General features: G+C 46.5%; 1 protein-coding gene across 2 annotated transcripts; it reads right to left on the reverse strand.

Moving 5' to 3' along the window:
• Nucleotides 1-507: 507 nt before the first annotated feature.
• On the reverse strand, nucleotides 508-12,137 carry LOC130146908 (ATP-dependent RNA helicase DDX19B). 2 transcript variants are annotated; one of them, XM_056333533.1, is made up of 12 exons: nucleotides 11,978-12,137; nucleotides 10,734-10,782; nucleotides 10,233-10,286; nucleotides 9,285-9,420; nucleotides 6,853-6,945; nucleotides 6,072-6,174; nucleotides 5,208-5,322; nucleotides 4,851-5,028; nucleotides 4,173-4,410; nucleotides 2,954-3,116; nucleotides 1,997-2,188; nucleotides 508-1,576 (listed from the first exon to the last, which is right to left on the reverse strand). In XM_056333533.1, the coding sequence occupies exons 1-12, from the start codon at nucleotides 12,032-12,034 to the stop codon at nucleotides 1,515-1,517; spliced, it is 1,440 nt and encodes a 479-aa protein (XP_056189508.1). In that variant the 5' UTR covers nucleotides 12,035-12,137; the 3' UTR covers nucleotides 508-1,514. The 2 variants fall into 2 exon arrangements, with proteins under 2 accessions (XP_056189508.1, XP_056189509.1); XM_056333534.1 differs by lacking the exon at nucleotides 11,978-12,137 and adding an exon at nucleotides 9,903-10,141.
• Between the last annotated feature and the right edge of the window lie 250 nt (nucleotides 12,138-12,387).

Genomic DNA, 12,387 nt, shown 5'->3' on the forward strand with positions numbered 1-12,387 from the left:
TTTTACTTGGTAAAAGGATCCATGTTCCTGTCTTTGAACAGAATATGATGGCCAAAATTGCAAAGAAAAAAATTCCTAGTTAAATTTACAATTTATACATTTGTTTTGAAGTGATTCCTGCATCGAGTAGCAGGCCAATGGCTGCTCACGCACGTCCCATTTTTCCCCAAAATGTGCACCCTACGTTCTAGTTCAGGAGCTTCCTTCTCCTGGAAACCGGGCTGGGGGAACAACCCACAGGCTTTCAGCTGCGCGCACGAGAATGGTCCCAACCGAACTAAAAGCCCGAGCACAGAAGTTGCAAATCATTCCTTCTCCGGCAAGGATCACCCTGGGGCGAGGGACTGATGACCTGTTTTGCACTACGAGCACAATGAAAGTGGAGCGCTTCCCGTCTGCAGTTTGGCTGAGCAATTTAACTCAAAACTCTTGATACTGAAACATACTGTAATAGGTAAATTTGGTGTTCAAAAAGTCTTTTCTTTTGGTCAATACAAGCTACCATGATTATTTTTTTTATTCCTATTACTGATTGATGAAGCCCGGCAGTTCTGGATGTTATTCATGCAGAGCTTCACAGCAGCATCTTAGAACTGGCACCACCTGCCTTAAGGTGACTGACCCCCACTCCAACAGTCATTAGCATTTTATGGAGGTGAATTTATTCAGAAACTTAATAAGTACAGTTCCCTTCATACTGCCCCTCCCTCCCCACCCCACCCACCTACACCTTGGTGAGGTTACACACTTCAGATGAACTTCTAGAGTACATACTTAAGCACTGTCACCACTGCACTGCTTTATGCATAGTGGCCATTATAACAAATCGAGGACAAATTAAAAGAAAATACTGCCCAGCAAAAGCAACACGGCACCTGTGTTTGCAAGTATGAGCTACTGGAGACATCCTTAGGACAACTTACGTAAGGAAAAGCAAGGCAAATCCATCAGGAAGCCAGAAATGAGTCTGGAAGAGCTCAGGGGAGCGCCAAAAAGAATGACATCCTATTTTGTACAAGTTGAGTATTTAGCCAAAAACCAGCTGCCTTGTTTGGTTTTCTGTGGTTTGTTTTTTTTTTTCCTCCTTTACTTATGTCCATTAAATATTCAGCTGTTGAATTTTAACTGATCAGGTTAATGCTGAACTTAATTTCAAATTACAGGCAATAAAGCTTTCTCCTTGGTTGTTTTTTTTTTTTTTTTAAAATTTGTTTTCAATAATTACATATTGCCCATTGTTTTGGCAAGTGTATTTCTTAGAATTCAAAAGATCATCCCGTTTTAAGGCTAAACTAAGAAATGTTAAAAGCTTCTGTAAACATTTCCTCTTCCTCCCCATAGTTGCACAATTTGAAGTCCAACTGCAATTTTTAAAATGAGGTAATTTTTGTGTACTCATATCTTAAGAGAGTCCTTTGCGGGACTAGCTGAGAGGCGTGCCAATCTGAACGCTGATCCAATTGTAGTGGGAGAGCTTCCACAGCAGGGTACACACCAGTTCCAGCAGCTGTACTTCAGTTAGTTATCTTCTCAATTTCATCCAAGTCATCAGTATCCAATTTGTTTATCTTTTTGTCTGGAAAAGATAAGTCAGTCAGATTTCGTAACACAGAGCAGAGAAGGGAAAGCTGCTTTCTTCAGCTGGTCTCAGGGAGTTTGGGTTTATCTGTGAAATGTTCAGTCAGGTTTTAAAACTACCATGTAAAACTTTCATCAAAGCCCCATCTGGGTACTCAAATGTTACCAATCTCTGGAACATGCATTTTAAGGACTATCAGGTAGACAGCAAGCAGACAACTTGACTTATTTCTGCTCCCATCATCTGTAGCAGTTCACAATCCTAAGTGACATGACGCAAAATGCAGCTGATGTGCTGTTCTGCAGTCGGTTTAAGGCTCAACAAATACCCATTAGGTCTGCTCAGTACACAGCTAGTCAAAATTCTGCAGAAATAACATCTAATTTTAGAGAAAGAAGAAAGTCTGAGGGTACGTACTGAAATGTTCCTGGATTCTGTTGAGAATATTCATGCTGTGCTTGCTGTCCACCATGTTAATAGCCAGTCCTCGCTTGCCAAAGCGACCTGTGCGTCCGATCCGGTGCAGGTAAGTCTCATTATCTGGATTTCCATCTTTATCCACAGGAAGGTCAAAATTGATAACAACAGAGACCTGCTCTACGTCAATCCCTGATAAAAAGAAAGCATCAGATGACACATTTGGGGCAGGAACAGCCCCCTCTAGCCTGACCTGTGTGCAGCTGGCTCACCAAAGCCAGGTTACCAGCAGCAGCACTTCCAACAGCTTTCCAAGAGCTGCCCTGTGGCTGCCTCCACATTGAGTCAAGAGTTAAAAGCCAGTCTCAAGCTCCGAAATGGATCTTTTCCACAATATTCTTACAGGGTACTTTGAAATAAAAACTATCTAGCTGTTACACCAGAGAATCCCACTGAAACGGCTAACGGAAAAGCAGTTGGGAGATGCTTTAACTTTGAAATTTTGGAAACTCTCCTCCTCCCTGAAGCTGTAAAGGCCTCTTGGTGTTTGGTTGTTGGTTTTTTTTTGTCCCCAAGTACTATATTGTCTTAACTGTTCTAGGATGTCAAATTGCAACACAAATTCCTGCTGGAGTTTGCTTTCAGCACATGTTTACTTTAAACACTGAGGGTCAGCAGTACGAGCCAGGCTTGGTGCCAGAGGCATAAAATTCTCATGGGATGGACTTTTTCATCTCAAGCTGCGGGATGCCTGCAAGGAGTCCTGTGTTTGCCGACAGGCATCTTTATATGCAAGGACACAGTCAGCACCCCAGGAGTCCTGGAATTACTTTAAGGACTAATTTGTCCAGACTGGAACACTTGAGATGCAAATTCTTTCTGCAAGCTGGCCAGCAGTATGTTATCTTAGGAACTGCTGCTTCTGCCCCTCTCTGGCGCAGCTCTGCCATGCCCTACCTCTGGCACAGACGTTTGTGGTCACCAGCACCTTTTCCTTGCCCTCTCGGAAACGCTCTATCACCGCAGCTCTCTGTTCCACCATCATTTCCCCACTGAGCAATGCCACCTGATGGCCTTCCTTCGAGAGCTCTGCTGCCAGCCAGCCAGCTGTCTTCCGAGTCTGAAACACAAAGTAAGGCCCGGCTTTGGGAGAAGTTTAAATGCTGTAAAGCAGAAACAAACCTCTCTGGGGTTGACTGGAAGCTCCGTGGGCGCTCAGTTTTTATATCTCCCAAGTGCTGTGCCCACCCCCTCCCCATTACAAACTGTGCTCCCAGCTCTCACACCACAAATAAGAAAACGTGCATCTGCCACCACAGGAACACTGTTTAAGAAAAGCACCCCTTTGTGCTTTGCTCCCAAGCTTTCACTCTATGAGAGAGTCTTGCATTACATGTGTACGCTAAAAACTCACGAGCATTGCCAAGAAAACAAAACTACTCAGCTTGGAAAATGGCAGGGTTAGAGCTGAATGTAGTTGTGAAATCCCACAGAGGCTCTACGCAGTCTTGAATTAAACAGTTTCCAATTTTGATAGTTTTTTGAGCTCTGATTATGTCTGATACTTGAGACAGGCTAAAAGCAGACTGCTGCAGCAGACTCCAAATACAGGTTTTCTCCTGCCTGAGCAAGCTTTACATGGCTGTTCTGGTGTGTCAGGACTGGTTTTTTTTCCTAAGAGTTATTACAGTGGCTTCCAGAAAAAAAAAGAAAAAGTCTCAGTATGATTCACAGGGAGAGCCCAGAGGTATATCGCCAATTACCCGAGGGAAATGGAGTCCCAGGAAAAGCTATGTATCGGCCACAGAACTACAGGTCTTCCCCATCCCTCAATTCTGCTCTATTTTCATCCATTTTCCAGCCTCACTTTTTTTTTTTTTAAGTAGATCCGAGTAATACTTTGTTTTGGAAAACTGTGCATTACTTGATCTTTGCCTCAGAGGACTTCAAGAATAAAAATGACTATTGTGCTCTCCTGGACGGACAAACCCAGAGAAACAAACTAGCTAGGGCTATCACAGCTTGCAAGATTTCACTCCAAGAGGGAGCCAGAAAAGCCAAAGAAAAGGGCCGTTCATGTTCTCAGTTTCTTTCTGACAAGCGTGCCTGGCCAGGTTTTTAGCACTAGCAGACACTAATAGGGTTGTTGGGACTAACGTTCCCCGAAAGGACTCACGTGGCAGAAAATCATGGCCTGGGCAATGGTGATAGCACCATAGATATTACAAAGAGCCTGGAACTTCTCGTCTCTGTTATTGCACAGAACGTAATACTGCTTAATAGTGTCCAGTGTCTCCTCCTCTCGTTTCAGTTTGATAATGTTTGGGTCAGGAACAACTTTTTGAGCAAACTTCCAGACAGAATCCTCAAAAGTGGCTGAAAACAGCAGCATCTGGCAGTCCCTGGGGAGCATTCTGCAAGAGAGAGAGCAAAATGGGCAGGGTTCCCATGCAACACTGTCACCCCCCTGATATCCTGATGGGATTAACGCTGCAGGCAAAGCAGAACAATGACCTCAGAACCATTTATTTCAGTGGCTGGGAAGACACTAATCTCACCAATGCCTGATCGTTCCCTCATGGACCAGTGGCATCCAGACTTGCATTCTTAAAAATTAATAAACCCTGCTTGAGGGACAGGCTTTTTATTCTGTAAGAAAATGAAACTACTTGTCATCCCCTGACATTCTGCCTCTATTAACCATCTGGATTAGAGCTAAATATATCATTTTAATCTTGTTGCTTTATCGGTGAAGACACCGGTCAAGAATCTAGTCCTGCTGTCCCTGCGTTACAAAATAGCTACAATCGAAAGAAACAAGTATCACCTCAGGCAACGCACACCAAGGCCTTACCTCTGAATGCGGATGCTCTGGTCCTGATGGCCCTGGGTTGCTATCATCACATCAGCCTCATCCAAGACGAACACTTTGATTTTCTTGGGATCTATGAATTTCAGTTTGGAACACCAGTCCAGCACAGTGCCGGGTGTACCGATTACGATCTGCTCGGAGATCTTCTGACCTCTCTCCACTGCCGAGACAGAAAGGAGGTCTTTTGTAAGATGGCTGTTTCAGACAGCGAAACGCTCTGCCCCTCTCCAAGCTAGCCTATTTCACCGTCCCACTGCTCTATTGTTTGTCTGTTGTGTTGCACCCAAGGAAGATCATTTTCTCATTCACAGTCTGTTAGTAGCGTTTCACCTTACTCACATTTATTGCCTCGGACAGCATACGCAAGTTTCAGCTCCGGATAAAACTTTCCCATCTGTTCAATCACTTTTCCCGTTTGAAGTGCCAGCTCGTATGTTGGGGAAAGGCACAAACACTGGAGGGACAGAATGACAACGCGTTTGAGATTATCAACATCCTGGGCAACACCGTCACACTTGCTTTCTAAAATCCTTACTGACGTTTTCCTGGAGATGAACATGCGAGCAGCAGAACAGTTTCTGAAAGCCCAACAGCTCTGCATCCTGAAACTAGGGGAATGAGTTGAATCGATGCAGTCGCTGAGCTACCAGCTTTCTGTGTTCAATTCTGCTCCTCAGAATCGAGAGCGCAGATACTCTGCTGGGGGACATATATGGACAGTAGTAACAAGGAACCTAACACCTAGAGATAAGAACAGCATTTTTTAAGTAAAGAACTCGAGCCTTGGTAAAGCTGCTCAACTATCTCATAAGGAAAAGGGGTTGAAAAAGTCCCTTTCCTGGCACCGTCTGCTCTACTGCCACAGATATCTTCCATTCCATCCCAAATTCCGCTACCTTAACCCCCTCCAGCCTGCAATATTTCTCTGATTTAATTTCCCCCAGAATGATATCCCCCTGACGTAACTCCTCACAGACCAATGGCATCCTGAGTTATGCAAGGGAGGGACTGATAGGAAGAAGTTGTGAGCAAAATCCACGTCTTCTGCATTAAACATTTCGATACATCCCCAAATCACCAGCCCCTGATAAGCAGTTTACAGAAATAGAGTATCAAAGGTCCCAAGAGAAGCCCAGCCTCTTCACTAGGCGGCACTGCACCACCCCTAACCCCCCCGAAATGGTCACATCCCGGAAACTTTACCTGTGGATACTTGTTCCCAGGTTCAACGCGACTGAGCATGGCCAGGACAAAGGCAGCTGTCTTGCCAGTACCAGACTGAGATTGTGCAATCAAGTTCTGTGGGCTGCAAAACATCCAACAGATACGAGCTCAACCAGATGAACCACCCGGACAACATATTCATGGGGTTGAATGATAAAGAAAATGCAGCGAGTGGCTTTTTAGTACCTTTTAGATTTACCACTGCTCTGGACCGGTGCCTAATTTGACCAGCTATGCTCCACGGGGCAGAAGTTAGCTTCTGCCCTCTACCAACTCTCTTTCAGCACTACTTGATTATTTCCTTGATGAATGAAAACTGTGATTAACTGTCAGTACTTTTCCATTTCAAACATCTCCCCCTAGTGTCTCAATACTTCAGACATTTCAGCTCAGGGGCACAGAGAAGAAAACCAGCCGTGCAGGCAATGCAGCATCTCAACTACTCCCACCCACCCAGGATTTCTGGAGCTACGTTCCATAGCGGCCTCATTATTACTCCCCTACACTGACTACGAAAACTGGACTGACCTCGGCTGAGCACCTCAGCACTGCACGTTCAGTATCAGCCCTAGGAAAAGGACAAGTCCAGGGCTGCTGTCACATAGCTTGTGACCACAGAAACACCGTGGCATGGGAACCCTTTCACCACAGCCCGGACAGCTTCCCCATCACTATCGTCCCACCCAGAGTTCAGTAATAGTACACTAAATCTGTCAAACCCTTCCTATACTGGAAGAGAGTAGAAAGTATGTGTACATACGGTTCAGCAAGCATCATGGGCAGGGCATTCTCCTGTATCTTAGATGGTCTGTTGAAGCCCATGGCATAGACTCCTTGCAGGAGCTGTGGTTTCCTGAAAACACAGGAATTTAAAGTACATTTGGTTTTCATTTGTGTACAAAAAGGTGAGAAAAAACCTCGCAACCAGACCCAGAGCTTCTCCTTTCTGTGTACCCACTACAGTCACACCGGTGAGGTGACTGTGATCAGTGCCTGGAAGCTACAGCTAGTGACAGCAGAAAGTCTGGAAAGGAAGCTTTGCAAAACCCCTTTGATTTAGTAAGTCAGCCTGCATGCCTGCCTTTCATGGAAAACCTTGGGTCACAGCTCTAAGGCTAGCGCTGGGCTTCTCTTTCTAAAGCAGCTTTTCAGACAATCCTGGGAAACCCAGAGCAGAAAGTATTAATCCTGTCCTTTAGGCCAATCGCTTTTCCTCAGCCATGCCTAATCTCGGCACCAAAATTATCACTCCTTGAAGACTCAAATACGGGACTAAGCGACCTCGGTACAGGCAGAACAGAATGAAGCGTAACGTCATGAAATCGTTGCAAGGACTTCAGGAAGTCGCAGTGGATTCTGCAAGACAAACTGACATCTTCACACCAGAGTGATACTGGTGTAGCACACAAAACGGGTAAAGGACTGGGTAAGCGTAGTTCACCATGACTGCACCTAGTGATCCATAGGTATAACCCAGCACTCAGACCTCAGCATGTACTGACACTGCTAGTCAAATGCTCACCAACTGCTTTTTCTCGAGGGAGCTTTCTAGTCTCAGCAGACACTTGTGTAGACAAGGAGATCCAACAACCACCTAAAATCGAGGTTATGGTGCTAGTGAACTCTTAGCTGATGACCTCCAAGTGCTTACTGGAGTGCTGTTAGCGGTGCTCAGGAGTAAGGGCTTTCCTTTCAAAGCAGGTTACAGATTTCCTGCCCACCATTTCCCGCTGTTAAGAACTTCCTATTCAGCACAAGCATGCTTTTAAAAAATCGTGTATTACTTTCAGATGATGGCTGGAACAAAAGCTCTTTGAAAATGTAACCTTGTACTACTCAGTAGCAAGGACGTACAAAGCCCAACTCTGCAACAGTTGCCAAGGATACGCCAAGTCATAACAAAATGAAGACTCAATTAGTCTGACTGCCCCCATCATTAATTCACTTGGGATTGTTTAGCTTTTGAAAGATGGGAATTAGTCTAACAGGCACTACAGGACCTTAGCTTTTTTTGTAGACGTTCAACCACTAACATTAACAGAACGAAATGACATCCTGACATTTCACAGTGAGAAGTCTCATCGGCTCCGATTTCCCCATGGAGCTTGCAAAAGAGCAACGAAACCAAGATCATCAATATAACCAACAACAATCTCAACAGGACAGCCTCTTTAGCACATTAAAAAAAAAAAATAAATCCATCATGCCTTAAGTCCAGCTATCGTTGTTTGAAAGCTCCACCGGTAAAGGTCTTCAATAGCAAGGGTCAGAAAATACTAATGCTAGTAGTCTCTCCAGTACATAAATCCAGTATTGCTGGCAGAGAAAAGACAAGCTTTTCCCTTTGTGCTGTTCAGTGCTGCTGCTGGGCCTTCACAAATAACCATCAGGAACAGAAGATGGTTGTGTTCATTACTTCTGCCAATAAACCAAATCTTGTATTTTCCAAAACACTGCGGTGCTGCCAAACACCTGCTCCGAGCATCCCTGCATTTGCTGGAGAACTGGGGGCAAAATAACAATGCCTTCAACACGGAAAAGGTCTCACTTTGCAATTCACATAACCCCGGTGACAGTGGCCATGGAAGGACAGCCCTCTGTCCTCTGTTCACCTCATCCAGCTTACCACACGCAAACTCCACTGTGCACTTGAAGGAAATTTGATGAAAACCATACATTAAATTCAGAATAGTGTTGCTAGAGCTGATTATAGAAAGCAATGCTAGCTCTACACAGAGCAGGAATTAAAATGAGCTTGTTTCAGATGGAAGCCTTCACAAGGTACCAAGAGAAAACAGTTCTCCTTGCATTTAAATAATACAATAAATCATGTGCTAATTTATAAATGACAAATTCACAGTAACTTGAAACAGAAACACATGCACTTTTAAGCAGTATCTCCTATGCAGCCAGGGAATCTATCGGGACACGAGGGGAGGCTCCCAACTATCTGATTGGCTCCAAACTCACGTCTGTTCTTGCAGTTTCACCAAAAGTGAGTCAACGCTGCGCCCCGTGAGCTCAAGAACGAGACTTCCTACAACCGAGTGGGCCAAACAACACACTAAAAATACAGCCATCAGGGAGCCTGTTCAGTACGTCTGTTCCCAGGTTCTAAGAGCTCAACGCAGAGAAGTCTCTGACCCGTCCCAGCGTTACCCTTCTAGCAGCTTTGAGCTGATGGGCACTTACAGTCGCAGCTCCTCAAAAGACTTGACGGAGTAGAGAGGCGATGTGGGATCCCTCTGCAGCACCTCCACTTGATTTGTTGTGTCAACCAAGTTACTGCGGATTAGCTTGTTCAGCAAGGACTGGGCAGCTCTGTCCTCTGTTGATAAAGCAGGTAGAAAAAATAAATCACTTTTTGAAGTCTCTATTACAGAGCAATGTCATAAAAGAGCCCAAACTTCCTGAATAATGGGACATCTATCAAGACATCCCAGAGATACACATTTAATATCCAGGAAGATAAACCAAAGCAAGCACTGTTTTAAGGGGGACCTTAACAGATACAGAACTCTGCTTACTTAAGATAATATAGCTTAGCATCTAACTGGAAGGCAGGACAGGGTTAAAAGCCTCCTAAAGCCTCAGTATTATCTGACATGTGGGCAGACACCTTTCAGGGTGTTTTTTTCTTTCTACAGGAAGTTTGAGGACAAACAGTACTTCGAAAGATTCCAGGGCTGAAACACAGCAAGGGCTGAGGATAAGTGAGATCAAAACAGGTTAAACTGCTGCACTTTGAGGTTTTGCTAACAAATCTGTTTTCTAAAGCCACCTTCTGAAATATTTAGAGCCGATACCCACCTCTTAACAGCCATTTCATAAACGCAACATGTTGGTTGCTACAGCAATTCCAGCTCCAGGTTATCCAACTCCTCCTGTATCCAGTCCTGCCTTTGAGGATACTGCTATCCCCTTATTTCTCTCCACTCTAATCCAGGAGTCTCCCAAGTTATTACAGGACCCAATGGCTTTAAAAGTATTATGGAGGAAGGACATGTCTTACAATTAAGTCCTTGGGGCAGGATACAAGATCATCCATCCTGAGACATAAGGCAGACTTACTTTAAGTATAAATGAAACGTATTTCTTTTCAACATTCCTTGCCAAAGCATCTTTCAAGAAAGCACTTACCCTTCTCCTCATCCTCCGTCTTCTCTATGTTGTCATCTGCCTTGACAACGGTACCTAAATTAAAACAGTTTTGGGGCACATGTAAGGTCAGGCCTCAGAGACAGCCCACACCTGCAAAGATTTACATTTTGAATATTGTGGAGAAAAGCTACAACAGCTGATTTTCCTGATGAGAACAGCCCTGAGAACAGCTCTGCTCTATCGTTGTGCAGAAGAAACCCAAGTTACTCGCTCTCTACAGCCAAACTGAATTCTATCCACCGTACCAACAGATTTTACCCACACAGCTCCTTGAATACAGCAAACCATGATCAAAAAAAGCTAGCCTAGCAGAACAAGCACAAGAGCCGGATATTTACCCTACACTACTGTTCAATCTTAACTTTATGTTTCCCTCTTCTGGAGTTTCTTTACTAATTGGGAATTTACTGTGGCAGCAGCACTCCAAACCCAGTGGAAAAACATGCCCTTGCTAAGACCATCTGAGCAGCTGTAACTCACCATTGGCATCTGGTTTGGTTTTTTCCTCCTTCAGGTGTAAATTGCTCAACTACAAGTGAGGAAAAACACAAAATCAGTCATTCTGAAGCTACCTACATTTTACTACTGGCCAGGAAAACCTGAACTTCAATCAAGGCTTCCAGATTCACCTCCGGCTAAAACTATTGCACAGGCCCCACCAAAAACACATGCTCGAAGGCAAATGAGATGAAGTTAGCAAGACGGGCTCTATTTCAAGAGTTTTAAGACAAACACAACTTTTTCTAAGCTGTAACAACGACATGGGGGAAGAGGGTTGTTTTCTGTCCCTGCATCTCTGCTCCCCCATAGCTCTACTGATGGTAAATAGGGGAAAAATCATATTCCTGGCCGGAATGTGGAGCAGAGTGCAGGGCTGGGTGGCATAAGCCACCCCAGGACGAGTCCCGCTCATGGGGGGGTTGTTTTCCCACCAGGAATGCGACAGGGAGAGAAGCCCCATCCCACAGGTCCAGGGTCTCAGTTAACGCTCTCTCCACGCTAAAGTGCAGCACTTGAGCAGCTCAGAAAAGTAAAAAAGCCCCAAAACAACAACGAAAAAAACCCAACAAAACCACCCCAACACCTCAAACAAATTTAGATCTTGTCATTAAAAAAAAAAAAAATAGAGAAAAAGGGGTTTTTTGGCCCCTGGAAGCCAGCCTGCAGGCTGGGTGAGGGTGCTGCTGACAGGGCTGTGTCTGGATGCAGGGGGAGGCCAGGGGCCTCCCTGCCCTTTTGACACTCGAGAAAGGCGAAGGAAATTTAATAAAATCAAACAAAGAAAAGGGATTTTTTTGCTCCCGAAGGAAGACCCCAGCCACCCCCCACCCCCCCACCCCGAAGCGGTGCTGCTGGCAGGGCCCCACTACGTAGGGGAAGGACAGGGGCCTCCCTGCTCTTTTAATACTCAAAACATGAAAGGAGACATAAAAAAATTAACAAAAAAAAACAAAAAAAAAAAGGCAGAAAAGAGGGGGTTTTGCTCCCCAAGGAAGACCCTAGGCACCGGGCCCCCCCCAGGCGGTGCCGCCGGCCAGGCCCCGCCGCGAAGGACAGGAAGGGGCCTCCCTGCCCCACTGATGCGCCAGAAAAACATAAAAAATGGGGAGAAAAGGGTTGTCCGGCGCCGGCTGCTTCCCGTGAGGCGGAGGCGGCGGCCCCCGGCCCCGCTCCCCCCAGCCGCCCCCCGGCCCGGCTCCGGCCGCCCCCCGGCCCCCACTCACCGACTCGGCCGCCGCCTCCTGCTCGTCCACGGCCAGGGCCCAGGAGTCGGTGGCCATGTCCGGGCCGGGGGCGCTGGCGCCGGGCTCGCCGTGATCAGCCGCAATGGCGCCGGGCAGGGGAAGGGCGCCTGCGCCGGCCCCGCCACCGCCTCCCGCAGCCCCGGACCCGGCGGCAACCGCGGCCGCGGCGGCGCGTTCCGGGAGCGGCGCGTTCCGGGCCCGCCCGGGGGCTGTGCTGGGGGGGGGGCGGGGCTGGCCCGGGCGGGGGGCCTGGCCTCGGTGCGCTGTGGGGCTGGGGTCAGGCTGTGCCCTCTGTAGTGTGGGGCTGGGGTGCAGGCCCCCCTCTGTGGTGTGGGGCTGGGGTCAGGCTGTGCCTTGTGTGATGTGGGGTCTGGCTTCTGTATGGTGTG

The sequence above is a fragment of the Falco biarmicus genome, chromosome 3, assembly GCF_023638135.1.
Source record: "Falco biarmicus isolate bFalBia1 chromosome 3, bFalBia1.pri, whole genome shotgun sequence".
Taxonomy (NCBI): domain Eukaryota; kingdom Metazoa; phylum Chordata; class Aves; order Falconiformes; family Falconidae; genus Falco; species Falco biarmicus.

What these genes read in the sequence shown, in the direction of transcription:
- LOC130146908 (XM_056333533.1), bottom strand. Translation starts at nt 12,034, where the DNA reads ATGGCCACCGACTCCTGGGCCCTGGCCGTGGACGAGCAGGAGGCGGCG. An exon ending in AGGAGGCGGCGGCCGAGTCG is followed by an intron (nt 10,783 to 11,977) that starts GTGAGTGGGGGC and finishes CCTCACTTGTAG; the next exon opens with TTGAGCAATTTACACCTGAA. An exon ending in TCTTTTGAGGAGCTGCGACT is followed by an intron (nt 6,946 to 9,284) that starts GTAAGTGCCCAT and finishes CTGTGTTTTCAG; the next exon opens with GAAACCACAGCTCCTGCAAG.